The sequence below is a fragment of the Drosophila simulans genome, chromosome 2R (genome assembly GCF_016746395.2).
Source record: "Drosophila simulans strain w501 chromosome 2R, Prin_Dsim_3.1, whole genome shotgun sequence".
Classification (NCBI taxonomy): domain Eukaryota; kingdom Metazoa; phylum Arthropoda; class Insecta; order Diptera; family Drosophilidae; genus Drosophila; species Drosophila simulans.
In genome coordinates, this window is record NC_052521.2 from 3838856 (window position 1) to 3854345 (window position 15490).

At 41.6% G+C, this 15490-nt stretch overlaps 1 protein-coding gene across 4 annotated transcripts; it reads left to right on the top strand.

The window, feature by feature from the left end:
- The first annotated feature begins 118 nt into the window (after window positions 1–118).
- Window positions 119–13476, top strand: LOC6733222 (phospholipase D2). 4 transcript variants are annotated; one of them, XM_039291544.2, is made up of 10 exons: window positions 119–221; window positions 763–870; window positions 7707–8313; window positions 8399–8912; window positions 8992–9768; window positions 9841–11075; window positions 11133–11258; window positions 11547–11884; window positions 11953–12197; window positions 13075–13476. In XM_039291544.2, exons 3-10 carry the CDS (start codon window positions 7814–7816, stop codon window positions 13174–13176), a joined length of 3837 nt encoding a protein of 1278 aa, XP_039147478.1. In that variant the 5' UTR covers window positions 119–221; window positions 763–870; window positions 7707–7813; the 3' UTR covers window positions 13177–13476. The 4 variants fall into 4 exon arrangements, with proteins under 4 accessions (XP_039147478.1, XP_039147479.1, XP_044778377.1 ...); XM_044922442.1 differs by having other exon boundaries at window positions 133–221; window positions 678–870; XM_002080249.4 differs by lacking the exons at window positions 119–221; window positions 763–870 and adding exons at window positions 3867–3945; window positions 4609–4924.
- The last annotated feature ends 2014 nt before the right edge of the window (window positions 13477–15490 follow it).

Consider the following 15490-nt stretch of genomic DNA (forward strand, 5'->3'; position numbering starts at 1 on the left):
ATTTTGAGTTTCATCGGCTTAGTTGACAGCGTCGTATTAAAGTTTTCAGATCAGCTGTTTGATCGAAGCGTACGTGTATGCATGTACGTGTATGTGTTGGGGCTGTCTCGCTTAAGCTTTCCAGGCAAAAGCTCCTGCTCAAAATGTCAGTCAGTTTGGTCAGTCAAGTGAGTTTTGCTAGGCGTGGAGTACGATGAACGCGAACGAAAACGTTTGATCAAGTAATATTTAAATTTAAGTGGAAAGGTTGAAAGTAATTGTTAATTGAACGATAAATCAAATGCAGTTTAGCCTGATCAGTGCAAAGAAAGAACGCGTGCTAAGCTCAATAAACTTTCTCTCTGCGCCTCTCTCCCTCTCCATCGGTCTTCCAGCGAGAAATCTCTGCTGATCGGTCTCATTTCCCCGTTCGTTTGGCGTTTTGATCAGTTTCGAAATTGACTTATAGCGACGCTGGTCGGCGCTCTCTCCGCAAACAAAAACGGTCACAAGCAAAGATTTGAGCAAAGATTTGCCCAGAAGGGGTCTCGCTCGACACCAATAATAAAAGTGCCGCGATAGAAGTGTGTGTGCCATTGACCAAACTTTTAATATTTTTAAATTGTTTCTTGTGTGCTCACGAAACGTGTTCATGTGGCGCCTCAATTGATTTGATCTTATTTCATTAATTATCAAAGTGTTAAGTCTGCCATACGAAAGCATTTAAACGAAGAAATACATATGTATAAATGTACATATATACACTTAACCCATTGCTTTCAGTGCGAGTGATTCACTGAATACAGTTTGGAGTTTAGGCCGGAGAAGTTAAGCCGCAACTTCTGGCATCGGATTACAAGCTAAAATTATTTTAGCAGTAGCCGCAAGCATGTGAGTGCTTTAAATTCATAATAACACATTGAAGTGTGCGTTTCTAACTTCATTTTAATTGATAAAGTATTTTATAACAATATTTATAAAATAAGCAGTTGGATAAAATTTCGGTAAATACAATGTGTGAAACGTGGTAATATATTACAGTATTCTCCAACGAAGCTTCAGATTTTAATAATCATTAATAACGATTGAAACATACAGCTTTTCGACTACCAGGTACCAGTTGCTAATTAATTTCAGAATAAATATGCCTTTAGATAAGGCTGTTGTCAGGTGATATTATCGATACGTATGAACATGTGTTACTACTTATTATTGTTTAGTCCTAGATCCCTAGCTCAGTTAAAGCTAAGACACTAGAATAACAAGATGCCTGGCACTTTTTTGGTGACGGCCAAAATTGCTCTCTGTCCTTATTCTAGTGTCTTTGGTTAAAGGGTATACTAGATTCTTTTTAAAGTATCTAACATGTAACACAAAGCAATTTCGACCAATATTTCTAATTGAGTCGATAATGTCCGTCCGTCTATCCATTTGAACTTCGAGATCTCCGTAACTTGGAAGGTTTAAAGGCTTATATTAAGCATACAGATCCTAAGGACTTTCCTCCCATTCGCATGCTTATTTCCAAATGTTGCCACACCCAATGTAACGCCGACACACTGCAAAACCTGCGTTACAGTTTTGGCCCTGATTTGGCCCTAATTTCTTAGAAAATAAACCTCAAAATCAATACTCTGTCTTTAATGACAGGAGCGGATTATAAGACTCACACTTCTTATCTTATCACTATGTATATTTCACAAGTGTGACAAAGCTTATGGTGATATTAGTAAAATCCAATAGCAATCGCATAGACCTTTAGAATTAGAAAGTAGTTTCCCACAACGATCAAAAGTTTGTTGGCAAATCGATAGAAATTTACAAGACTACAAAGTCTATAAATGAAAAATAATCAAAACATTTTCAAAAGGTGTGTTATTTTTTGGCGGTTGTGGGCGTGCCTCTACAATCTTCATATCTAATCTTAACTCTCTAACTATAATGGCTCCTGGGATGGAGGCGATTATACGGACAGACGGACATGGCCAAATCGACTCGGCTATTGATTCTGATCAAGAGTATATATACTTTAAATGGTCGGAAACGCTAACGTCTGTCTGTTACATACTTTTCAACGAATCTAGTATACCCTTGTGTATAATAAGAGAAAATGCTATATTCGATTTCCCCGACTATCAGATACCCGTTATTCATCTAGTGGAAATGCGAACGCGAAATTTCTTAATTTTTCTGGGGTATCGAAAATTGAAACATTTTTTTAAATGCGAAAATCTTTAGGTAAATCGATAGAAATTTACAGGAGTAATAAAAATAAGAAAAATTATCAAACAAAAATTTCAAAAGAGTGGATGTGTCTGTTTTGTGCGGCTTAAGGGCGTTAGAGGGGCTTGACAACTTTCTATCTGTTATATTTTGGAAGTGACAAACAGGCCCTTTTTTCGTTAATTCATTAATCTTTTTTGGTTCATTCATTAATCTTAAACTCACTAGGAATCGTTCAGTTCCTTCTGAAGTTAACCTAATGCGTATCTTAAAAGATAATTTTATGTACATATGTATGTATACTGTTCCTTAACTATATTGTATACAAATCTATACGTGGCGAGATTATGCTATCTTACGTTTAAGAAGTTCATGGGGATGTATTATGTATATTATATTACATATTATTACTATGTATTTACTACACTAGTAATAAAAGCTATCACTACTTCTTAATTAGCAGACCCAATACGAAATTCAATGACCAAAATGAATTTAATACGAAAACAGAACAGACAGAATGAAAATTTATATTAAGACAATATATTTCTTAGATTTATGGAAGATAACAATTATTTAACTTCTTAATTGTTTAAATAATATCGAAAGAGTCAGCTGCCCTATCCAAACCGCTACGCAGCATTATCCCTTCGAAAGCTTAGTCTTACTTCTCAACAGCTATCTGCAATTGGAAAATATTTAGAATGAAGTATTTTTGCTTCGTCATAAGGGATTCATTTCGTTGACACGTAACTTTATGATAGTATACGTTATTGTTCGATAGGCTTATGGCAGTCAGCTGTTTTTTGGGACGAAAGGGGATTTTTATTAAATGTCCCAAATAATTTTTCGTTACAAAACTTGATACCAGAACGTTGGTATGGTATTTGGTATGATGCGGACGTCAAATGTTTTTACCGAGTCAAGACTAGTTTTTGAATTATAAAATTAACCACTAACTGGGACAAAATCTGGAAAACATACTTTTGATTTTATTTTTGCCTAGTTCCGAACTGGGGGTCAATAATTTAAGTTATTGGCATTTAGTTGCCGCGCGTGGGACAATCTAATCGAAATCTAATTGTAATTCGGTTTATTTAGCCTGCGCAGTTCATTGGGGTCGTACAAATAATGAGTTCTGATTACAGCGATTGCGCCCAAGTCTAGTGTTCCCGATAAGATAGCCGCAATAGATACTAAGTAGAGCTACATGCACACCCAAAGTGCCGTTGTGACTCATCGACTCCTCGACCATTGTTGCGGGTCCGACAATAGGCCCGTACTCGATCACCGATTTCAAAAGGTGTGTGAACCGCGCAGAAAGCTTTGAAAAGCTTGTAGAGCCAGTGCCAATGCCTCGGCAGAGAACTTGTTCTTGTGGATTGTGGCTGACCTTGCCGTAGGAGCCCATTAGTTTATTTAGCATGACACCTTCGAACAGTCGAAGGGTTTTCGGGCTATCGCATTTCAATATCTTATGGGGATTACGAAAAGCTTTGCCAGCTGTTTTGAAGTTCACAGCTGTGCTCTGGAAAACTCCCTCTCCATTACCAACTGGCGGCATTGGCGCTCTTGCCGTAACCGTTACCCGTTAACCGTTTTGAGCTCAGCGACCTAAGCTTTTGGCTGCGTCGCGAGGTTTAGTTAATATTATTAACCGGAGTGACGGCCAAGTTGTCGCAACGTTTCTCGTGGATCGCAGATCGTGGCGGTAAAGAGAGCTTTTTGCCGGGGGCTCAAAGTGTGAGTGTGAGGTGTCTTCAGTTTGGTTTTTTTCACATAGCGTGGCATTACTCTCTTTGACGAATTCCATGCGACGTCGCGCTTTTTTCGGTTCTGCAACTTCCGTTAGTCGGTGGCTCGAAAAGTAAACAAAATGCTGCATATCGCCCGCAAACGTGACAATCTTTCAGACGCACTCCAACTCGATATGCATCTGTGAGATGCAAAGATACAAGTTGAAACGCTCCATCTCGCAACGCCATGTAGCCGAGTGCAAAAAGCAAAATATGCGAAAGCAGAAAAACAAAAAAATGTGTGCGTATGTTAAGTTGGCCATTGTGCAAACCTTTAATGAGCTGGAAGCGCCAAAAGCCAAATACCAACGAAAATAAAGAGCACGCGAAACATTCAGTTATATTTGCAAAACTTGAGTTTTGTGTTCACGCAGAGATAACGATATGCCATGATAAAAATTTAATTAATTATTTTTCAATGCAAGGGACTTTAAGTGTAGCTGATATAAAAAAAGAAAAGTATACACGCTGTGACTGAATGAAACTTGGAAGACAAAATTAATTTAAATGACTATTGTCGTGGCGCGAAGTATAATTCTTCCTCTACTTGTCTCCACGGCAATCAGTACATCATACACAAACGCGGTATTTAAAATTTGTGGTTTATCAGCCTTCGCAGGCCGCAGAACGGACATCGTTAACGTACGCGGACTGTCGATGCGACTGAGAAATGCAAAAAACTGGAGCCGACAACAGCTTCCTATGTATAAGGTCAAAAACCGATTGCCAAAAATAAATAGAGCCCATTTAATAGCCCGCGTAAGCGCACACAACAATGATGGCCACGAGCTTGGATACCAAAACCACCAAGAACCACGAGGCCCAGCAACTGCAGCTGCCCCGGCAGGCGGCATCGGGCGCCAACTTGCCACATTTGCAGGTCCGACGTCATCGCCGCAGCATCTCACAGCTGATGGCCAGCATGGGTAATTTTTAGATAGAGAAGATAGAGATATATTCATGTGCATAGATTACTTGGCTCTCGTAGAGCGGCAATGAAATATCTGCGTCATCGAGATGAGATAAGAGTGATCAAGTTTGCTAAGATATTTCAACATTTAGAACTGGTTGGCGGTATGTTTTATGGTATGCGAAAGTGAAAAATCATTCAGCACCAAGTTTGCAATGTTTCAATTTGGGGCGATTTATAGCAAAGAGTGTGCAGTCGAATAAGTGTAGGGAACAAAGAACTGATAACGGTTTCAGTGCCTAAATAATAAATTAACCAATCATTACCCGTTTCCTTTGGTTTATATAAGCCTTTACCCACTTATTGCTCCCAACAAATTGCGTGTTGGGCTCGGCCTAACGGTGGAATTAGTAAATGATTCATAATCAATTTTAAAATGCATGACGCGCTGCAAGTAACGATACCTACCGATATTGTTATAAATATATTGAGCCTGAATTACATTTGTACTCATGCTCGATCATTGCAACAGGAAGTTTCGATTTCTTTGCCATTGTGTGTAGGTCAGGTGGGTTTAATAACCTTTTCAGTAGACCGGCCACTTACAAAACCCGCTAAACAAAGGCGATTCAAAATGAACGCCCTCGGTCTGAGGACATTTTGATAACGGGCATTAAATGTCAGGCACTATCAATGGAAAGCATTAACATTCCTGCGAAAAAAGCAAAAATGTTTAAACAACATCTCTTTCGGCAATTTAGAACTAGTTATTTTCACACCAATGGCTTATCAATATGCAGCATGGGATACCACAGTTTTAATCGCCACCATAAGAACGTATTATTGTGGTTGGAGCTTAGTTTTTTCTACGGAAAATTGTATATTCTTGAAACAAAATGGGGTTACTTCTTTTCGTCTTATCTGTTAGCGATAAAAGTGTCAAGTTTTTATCAGCTTAGAGGTTTTAAAGTTAATTTGGTCGCCAAAACCAATGTGGTAATGAGTTCGGCAAATCGCTTTGAAAGTGAAAAGGTGTTAAAAAATTATGGTTATTTTATTGTTATATGTATATATTACGTTTATTATTCCGACTTAAATTTCTGAAAACGGCGGCCGATGACTTAATAATAGGTCCAAGGTGTAACTATATCCACAATTCTCGTTAACGATTCGTCTAATCAAATACATTTTTGATGGATTTAAAATTTTCTATTTTTCCACTTTTATAACAAATCATCAACAAACTCGAGCATTTAAGAGCCTCCAAAAGTTTTTGTTTGGTAACTTGAAGCTGATAGCAAAAAGAGCTTCGTGATAAGCCAACACTCGTTATTTTCGCTACCTATATAATAACGAATTCAATACCAAGAATGCATGCCTGCCAGTTGAACTTGCCCATAAGCTAGCCTGTGTGTGGAAAAGTGTGGTAATAAAACTTTGATGGCACTTATTAAGATAGGGTATCGTGGAAGTGCCCCAATGTCATTGATCATTGACGGCCATTATCAAATTCTTTGCACTCGGCGTTCCAGTTTATTTTAATTTTCACAAGTGATAAGGAACAATCGTAAGCTATGACTCGTTCAATTGTTTGATAAATTAAACCAACAACTTCTGAAGCAGTATCTCACAAATATTTTCATATATTTTCAATTTTTGTGCTTTTTCCATCCCTATAAATTTTAAATAATTGTATACGCGGTACTCAGCGGACGGAAATAAAGTCAGTCTGTTTATAGGTGAATAGGACAGGACACCTGTTATTGTCTGCTAATCAAAGCACTTGACTAAGTACTGATTTATTCTGTTTATTACTATCGTCGATAACTGAACCTGTGCACTTTTGCAAAGCCGTGCCGCATCCATAAACTCACTTAACCGTCATTGGTTGGACTACCTACTGTGCAGTACGGCCTAATCTATTTGTTGTGCCGTTTTATTTGGGCTTGCTATCTAAATGTCAATCAGCTAGAAGCGTATTGTATTTCTGAACATCAAGTATTTTGGGAAAACAGAACAGTAGAGATTAGGACAGGTGTATGGCAAAACTGTATCTCCAACAGATGCGTACGATACCTAATGTGATCCTCTAATGTGCGTTCTCAGCCAGTAGGCTTACGAGCACTGAGCTAAGGAAAATGCTATACTTACGGGCGAAGAGGTGCGTCGTGTGTATTTAGCTCTAAATGGTTTCAAGGTTCGAGCAGGGTTCCTATGTCAAGTTCAGCCGACTATAATGCATTAAACTTAACTACACCACATGTCGTAAGCTGTGACCTTGAGCGAGCTTCTGTTTCGAATGGAGATAGCACTCGCTAATTGTTACCATTTAATGGTTACATCACAGGCCGTTTACATTCATGACTTTTCGAACATTTAGCAATTAAAATTTCATTTTTAGACTAGAAGTATGTATATTTCAAGTTTTGCTCGCTTAAAAATTTTCAAATTTTTGCTATCTAATGTTTCCAAATGTTGTGCCAATCTTACCCAACATGAAATAGAACTTACACAGAAAAAGACTTACACATGTACTAAACATGGATGGGAAACTGACAACTAAAGGTAACCTAGCCATTAAATCTATTTTATGTTCACAGAGGACACTAAATATTTGCAACTCTTTTTGATTTTACACAAATAACACATACTGCCAAGACTCATGGGTTCGAAATATAGATAGTAAGATATATTATTGTGATAGTCAAGGGACTCGCCAATACTTCTAGTTTAAGGTTAAATCTGTTTTGTCTGTATTGTCTTTCTGATGCCCAATCCTTTAATCTGTCATCTTGCAGTTGAATACCCCACTGACGATGTGTACCGGCCGACGCACTATGGCGGCTACGTTAACAGAGGCTACGATGATATAGACAGTTCCTACTATTTTGCCCAGTTCGAGGCGATGGCAGATGCCGGCACCGTTGGAGGCACCTTGCCGCCCTACGCACTCACCAACTCGGACGAAGAACATGGCAGCGGGGAGGAGGACGCGTCGGAGGAGAACTCAAACAATGAAGAGGGGGAGGGGGTGTTCCGGGACTGCACAGACGAAGCGGTCGTCGAGCATCATAACCGCTGCCTGCCGGAATTTCAGTTCTCCCTGGTCGATTCTGAGTACGATGAGACCCTCGCTTTTCCTGATTCTGTGACCATTCTGTCCAACGTGGGCGACAAGCCGGTGCTGGTGGAGCGCAAGGAGACGGACGATGATGAGGAGGAGTTTGACGACGAGGAAAACAACAGTGTAGTCCTGAGACACGAAATACCATTTACTAGCATATACGGGCCGAGCGTCAAGTTCAACTCGTTCCAGCGCAAGGTCTTCATCCCGGGCCGTGAGATTCATGTTCGGATCGTCGATACGGAGCGTAGCGTCACCACACATCTGCTAAACCCCAATCTGTGAGTGAAATACAATCATATTCATATTGGCAAGATGAGTAAGAGGTTATACGTAAATCTTACATTACTTTTTTCTTTTACGCAGGTACACAATCGAGCTGACCCACGGTCCCTTCAAGTGGACGATCAAGCGGCGCTACAAGCACTTTAACTCGTTGCACCAGCAGCTCAGCTTTTTCCGCACCTCGCTCAACATTCCTTTTCCCAGTCGCAGCCACAAGGAGAAGCGTACCACGCTGAAGGCCACAGCCAGAGAGATGGCTGACGAGTCCACCCTAAAGGACCTTCCTTCCCACACGAAGGTCAAACAAACTAGCACTCCGCTGAGGCCTGAAGGCAGAAACAGTAAAATCGCGGGCAGTAACGCCAACAATGCCATGGCTATCATCAGTCCCAGTCATAGCTCCATTCTGGCGGGTCTAACACCACGACGCATTCAAAAGAAGCGCAAGAAAAAGAAGAAACGGAAGCTACCGCGATTCCCAAACCGACCGGAGAGTCTGGTCACCGTGGAGAATCTGAGCGTCAGAATAAAACAGCTGGAGGACTACTTGTACAACCTGCTGAACATCAGCTTGTACCGATCTCACCATGAAACGGTGAGTATTACTAAAATTTTAGGAAACATGCTCAACTACAGCTCAACTAATTAATTGAATCTCAATTCATTTACTACAGCTAAACTTCGTTGAAGTGTCTAATGTGTCCTTCGTTCCGGGAATGGGAATTAAGGGCAAGGAAGGCGTGATTTTAAAGCGAACTGGATCGACGAGACCCGGGCAAGCAGGATGCAATTTTTTCGGGTGCTTTCAAAAGAACTGCTGTGTGCGCTGCAACTACTTTTGCTCCGACGTAGTTTGCGGCACGTGGCGGAACCGATGGTTTTTCGTAAAAGAGACCTGCTTCGGCTACATCCGTCCAACAGACGGCACCATCCGTGCAGTGATCCTCTTTGACCAGGGCTTCGACGTCTCCACGGGTATCTACCAGACGGGCATGCGCAAGGGTTTGCAGATACTGACGAACAACCGTCACATTGTGCTCAAGTGCTGGACACGGCGAAAGTGTAAGGAGTGGATGCAATACCTCAAGAACACTGCCAACTCGTATGCGCGCGACTTCACCCTGCCCAATCCGCACATGTCCTTCGCTCCGATGCGCGCCAACACCCATGCCACGTGGTATGTAGACGGCGCCCAGTATATGTCAGCCGTGGCCGACGGCTTAGAGGCAGCCCTCGAAGAGATCTATATTGCCGACTGGTGGCTCAGTCCCGAGATTTACATGAAGCGACCCGCACTCGACGGAGACTACTGGCGATTGGACAAGATCCTGTTGCGCAAGGCCGAACAGGGAGTGCGGGTCTTCGTGCTGCTCTACAAGGAGGTTGAAATGGCACTTGGCATAAACAGCTACTACAGCAAGTCCACGCTGGCCAAGCACGAAAACATCAAGGTTAGTTAGAAGAACATTTAACTTATGAAGCTGTCTCAAGTTCTGAATTAACTTATTAAATGTCCTTTAAAGGTCATGCGTCATCCGGACCATGCTAGAGGAGGTATTTTGCTTTGGGCACATCACGAAAAGATCGTCGTAATCGACCAAACATATGCGTTCATGGGAGGTATTGATTTGTGCTATGGGCGTTGGGATGATCACCTCCATCGGCTAACGGATCTGGGAAGCATATCCACGGCATCTTTTTCTGGCAGCACGCGTCGAACGCCAAGCTTGTACTTCACCAAAGACGACACGGACTCAGCTTTCGGATCACGTAAGTCCTCGCGAAACGCTCACTACGATACCTCCGCCAAGGAAAGGCCACCGTCCCCACCCCCGGATGAGCCCAGTACTAGCATAGAGTTGAAAACTCTAAAGCCTGGCGATCGCCTGCTTATACCGTCCACGCTCGTTTCGAGTCCGGGAGAAACTCCCGTAGAATCGGGAATCGCTTTAGAAGGGATGAAACTCAACACCCCTGAAATGGAGCGTAAGAACGTACTCGATCGCCTGAAGAACAACGCGATGAAGGGCGCCCGTATGGGCAAGGACTTTATGCACCGTCTAACAGCCACTGAGACGGAGGAAAAATCTGCCGAGGTGTACACTATCGAGTCCGAGGATGCTACGGACCACGAAGTCAACCTTAACATGGCTTCAGGTGGGCAGGAAGTGGCGATTACCACTAGCAGTACACAAATACTCAGTGAGTTCTGCGGCCAGGCCAAGTACTGGTTCGGCAAGGATTACTCCAACTTTATACTTAAAGACTGGATGAACCTAAACTCGCCGTTCGTGGATATCATAGATCGAACAACAACACCGCGGATGCCGTGGCACGACGTGGGTCTGTGTGTGGTGGGTACGTCCGCTAGGGATGTGGCACGCCACTTCATTCAGCGCTGGAATGCCATGAAGCTGGAGAAACTACGCGATAACACGAGGTTTCCCTATCTGATGCCAAAAAGCTATCACCAAGTGAGGCTCAATCCTAACCTTCAGCAAAACCGTCAGCAACGGGTCACGTGCCAGCTACTTCGGAGCGTCTCCGCCTGGAGCTGCGGCTTTATAGAGGCGGATCTTGTGGAGCAAAGCATCCACGATGCCTACATCCAGACGATCACAAAGGCGCAGCACTACGTGTACATCGAAAATCAATTTTTTATCACTATGCAGTTGGGTATGGGTGTGCCAGGCGCTCATAACAATGTGCGGAATCAAATCGGGGAAACACTCTTTAAACGGATTGTTCGGGCGCACAAGTATGAAACCAATATACTTATCCTGATTCTAGCAGATCTAATGTACAGCTCTTCTAGGGAACGGAAGCCTTTCCGAGTTTATGTGATTATGCCGCTTCTACCGGGCTTTGAGGGCGATGTGGGTGGCAGTACTGGGATAGCAGTCAGAGCCATTACACACTGGAACTATGCATCCATTTCCAGGTAAGGCCTCACCACCAATCACATCAAATGCATTTCGAAACCATTGATTGCAGTTGATTGCACAGCACGAAATTTTGTTGAATGTCACGATCCCAGGAACTCTCCTCTTCATAAACCTTCAGTTAACTTATGTCTAAAAACCATAACATCATAGCTTGAGAAGTTTTAATAAATAAAAATGTATGATCCATAATGTCAGAGAGCTTTCTACTCCGTTAGTAAAGTTCTTTGACTATCAGCTGCGTTTCTATTTAAGGTCTCATATTTACTCTGCTTTTATACTTGCAGGGGACGCACAGCAATTTTGAACCGCCTGCAGGAGGCGGGTATTGCCAATCCGCAAAACTATATCTCATTCCATAGCCTGCGTAACCATTCTTTTTTGAATAACACACCCATAACGGAGTTGATATATGTCCACTCAAAGCTCTTGATAGCCGACGATCGAGTTGTGATCTGCGGATCGGCAAACATTAACGATCGGTCTATGATCGGAAAGCGGGACTCCGAGATAGCGGCTATTCTAATGGACGAAGAGTTTGAGGACGGACGCATGAATGGCAAGAAGTATCCGAGCGGAGTGTTTGCCGGACGCCTTCGAAAATACCTTTTTAAAGAACACTTAGGTCAGTTATGTCTTTTGATTTTCTTTATGAACTTTAATTTATATCTTACAATGTTTCAATTCAACCAGGCCTCCTGGAAAGCGAAGGTTCCAGTCGGTCTGACCTGGACATTAACGATCCTGTTTGCGATAAGTTTTGGCACGGCACATGGCGTAGGATTTCAACGCAGAACACAGAGATCTACGACGAAGTGTTTAAGTGCATCCCCACTGACTTTGTAAAGACCTTTGCCAGCCTTCGCAAATACCAGGAGGAGCCGCCTCTTGCCAAAACCGCCCCTGAGCTAGCTGCCAACAGAGCCAACGACATTCAGGTACTCTTCCCAATAATTAATTTAACTTTAGCTTACATTCACGTGTGGTACCGTCGCTTACAAAGTTACCACTCTCAGTTCTTAGAACATTTTATTTAAATCTGATTATTTTCCGAATATAGAAAACGTTTCGTTATAGATTAATAAGGACCATGTATAGTTTTTTGTTAACAAATAGCACAGCCAAAAATTATGTTGAATAATTTCTTATTATATTATTAATTGCATTTCGAATTTAAAACACGAGAGATATAGATGAGTTTCCCGACTATATGATAAGAGAAATTTCATCATTTTTCTGGGATATCGATAGATATTGAATAATAAAATGGAAAAAAAAATTAAAAATTGTTCAAAACTGTGGGCGTGACCGTCTTGGCGGCTTTAGGGCGTTATACAAATTTGTAGAAATTTAAGCAACTAATAAAATTATGTAAAAAGATCACACACTTTTTTAAAAATGTGGGCGGGGCAGTTTTGTGCGGTTTGTAGGTATTAGAGTGGGCGTCTAAACAAACTGGCTCTGCGTTTTTGTCTCCAGAATATGTATGCTGAATCTCAACCTTTTAGCTTTTTTAGTTCCTGAGATCTCGACGTTCATACGGACAGTTGGACAGTCGGACATGGCTAGATCGACTAGGCTATTGATCCTGATCAAGAATATCTTTATATAGTCGGAAACGTTTTCTTATGTCTGTAACATACTTTTTAACGAATGTAGTAAGCCCTTTTACTTTACGAGTAACGGGAATAAAAATATGTCTTAAGCTGTTATGATATTTATCCACGCTGGTCGAGTAATGATAAATAGTCTTTGTTATCTAAAGAAAAACTATTATTTATGTATAGTACTAATGCATTATGTTTTTGATTTTAGGGTTACTTGGTCGACCTGCCATTGGAATTTCTGAACAAGGAGGTCCTTACTCCGCCTGGAACTAGTAAGGAGGGCCTAATCCCTACCTCTGTATGGACATAGTCTGCCAAAAGTCTCTAAGATCTTAGAAAGCTTAAAAGCCTCTTATCATTTACCACCCACCAAATGCGCTATCTTTAATGTCAAGTCATACATTTTGTAAATAGTGTATAAATAGCCGTAGATAACTCTAGATACTTTCAAGTACATGTAGCTATTCCTTACCAATAGTTAATTTATTTTACACTGTTTGTCTATGTCCTCAAGTAGTTTTAAGATTTTTGTTATTATTTTGTATGATGTTAAACAGTATTTTAGACCGATTTACACAAGTTTATTAAAGTGATATGAAGTGCAAATGAAGAACTACAACAGAGTTTTGAGCATATCAAGTCCCGAGCAATTTCCGTTTGTCCTTCTTTATGTCCGTCCCTTTCTACTCAAACTAGTCTTACAGGAATATATCAAATCATTTTTATTAGTGTTGTAAGTTTCTATCGATTTGCGAAAAAAAATTTCCACGCCCACTCTAGCGTTCTAAAACCACCCAAAACTGCCACGCCCTAATTTTTTCATAATTTTATTAGTCACTTAAATTTCTATCGATTTGCCAAACAACTTTTTGCCACCCCCTCTAACGCCCTAAAGCCGGCAAACCGGTCACGCCCACATTTTTGAACAATTTTTAAATATTTCCCATCGATCGGCGTATAGATGACCTTGCCGCAGTTGTAAAGGAGCCAGTTCCGCACATTAGACGCCCTATGCTTAGGGACATTGGAGAAGGTCAACTATTGCAGAAGGTAGGAGCGGCTAAGCAAAGGCTTGCGTATTGCGTAGAGTACTCGGTGCAGTATGTGCTCCTGCTTCTTTCAGTTATTCCATTAATAAGCCTATGGCGTGGTCAATACCTTCTTTACCTTGAATTTCCATGTTTAAGTCGATTAGTTTAGACAGGTGAACCTTGAAAGTCTCGACATGAGTACCAGGAGCTGGGAAACATGTAGATCAGCCAGGAGAGGGGTGTGATCTGATGACAGATCGTGCAGAGTTTAGATGTTGAATCTGTTCATGGAGTAGCCTTTGGTTACAAAAAAATCGAATGCAGATGGAGCTACCTGTGGGTTGGAGGAGAAAAATGTTGGCTCTCCAGTTGCCAAAAATTGGTAGTGGCCGTTTGCGACTACATCCTGTACGAGTTTACCTCTAGCGCAGGCTCTTGAGTTTCCCCACAAATTATTTTTGGCATTGTTGTCTCCACCTGCTATAAATTTGTCACCAATTTGTCACTCAATATAAGCTTTTATCAACCGCTCGCTGGGTGGGAGATACACCGATGCCAAAGCAACCGTTCCCTCTGAAGTCTGCAGCTGCACACTCGCTACCTGCCGGTCGTTGGTTGAGATTGGAGGTTGGGGACAAAGATTCAAGGAAGAGCGCACTATGACAGTGGCTCCACCTCTGCTGTTTCCACTGGGGTGGATGGCGTGGTAGGTGGAGTAACCAGGTAGGGAGATGCGTTGTCCTTCCCGAACGTGTGTTTCAGTGGCAAGCATAACATCAATATTTTGCATACTTAGGAAAAGCTGAAGATTCTCAGAGTTCCTTGTTAGATTCCGCCGTTTCCTCCATTAGTTTGAACATTTTTTCCATTATCGAGCTTATGTCCCTGATGGCGCTTTCCAGTGCCCGAAACTTTTTCTAAGGCCTAAGCCTTGTGATGAGTCTAGTTCACTGTGGTGATGGCGAGTAGCAAGTGATCAAAAAAATTGAGGACCTTTGTGCCGTACAACATCGGCTTATGAAATTTTACTTCTGATGGCCTCAGCCGGAATAAATCCTTGAGTAAAGCTTTTATCCTTTTTAAAATTGGCAGTGTTGCCATGAGCAACAAAGGTAGGAAGCAGCTGGAGTTGCTTCATCTTCATCACAAATACTTTCAGGCAGGTCTACTTGCATGATTCGATCTGCTTCTTCAGCCAAGGCTGCAAATCGGTTATTACTTAGTGAAGACAATGAGGGTGTTTCAACTTTAGATGGCATCTTCAGCGGCTGAGAAACCTGCTTCTTAGTTTTCTGATCTTTTTGAAATGTACTTGAGTTTCCCTTACGTTTCCTGCCTTCAGGTATGACTGATTGTTTAATATCTGTGTGCGAATTGTTGCAGGGCTTGCTCAAGCTATTTTTCTCATCCTTGTGTTCATATTCCTTGCTTGTTTATCACTTCAAATTCCTTGAGACAGCACAAATGACACTGCACGAAATTCCAGTATCTGGTTAATTCTAATAAATGCAAAAACAGGCTTGGAAATTTCGCAAGTCTTTAAAAAGACTGTCACAAAATTCACAAAAACGCAAAGACTTCTGGTTTAGCGTT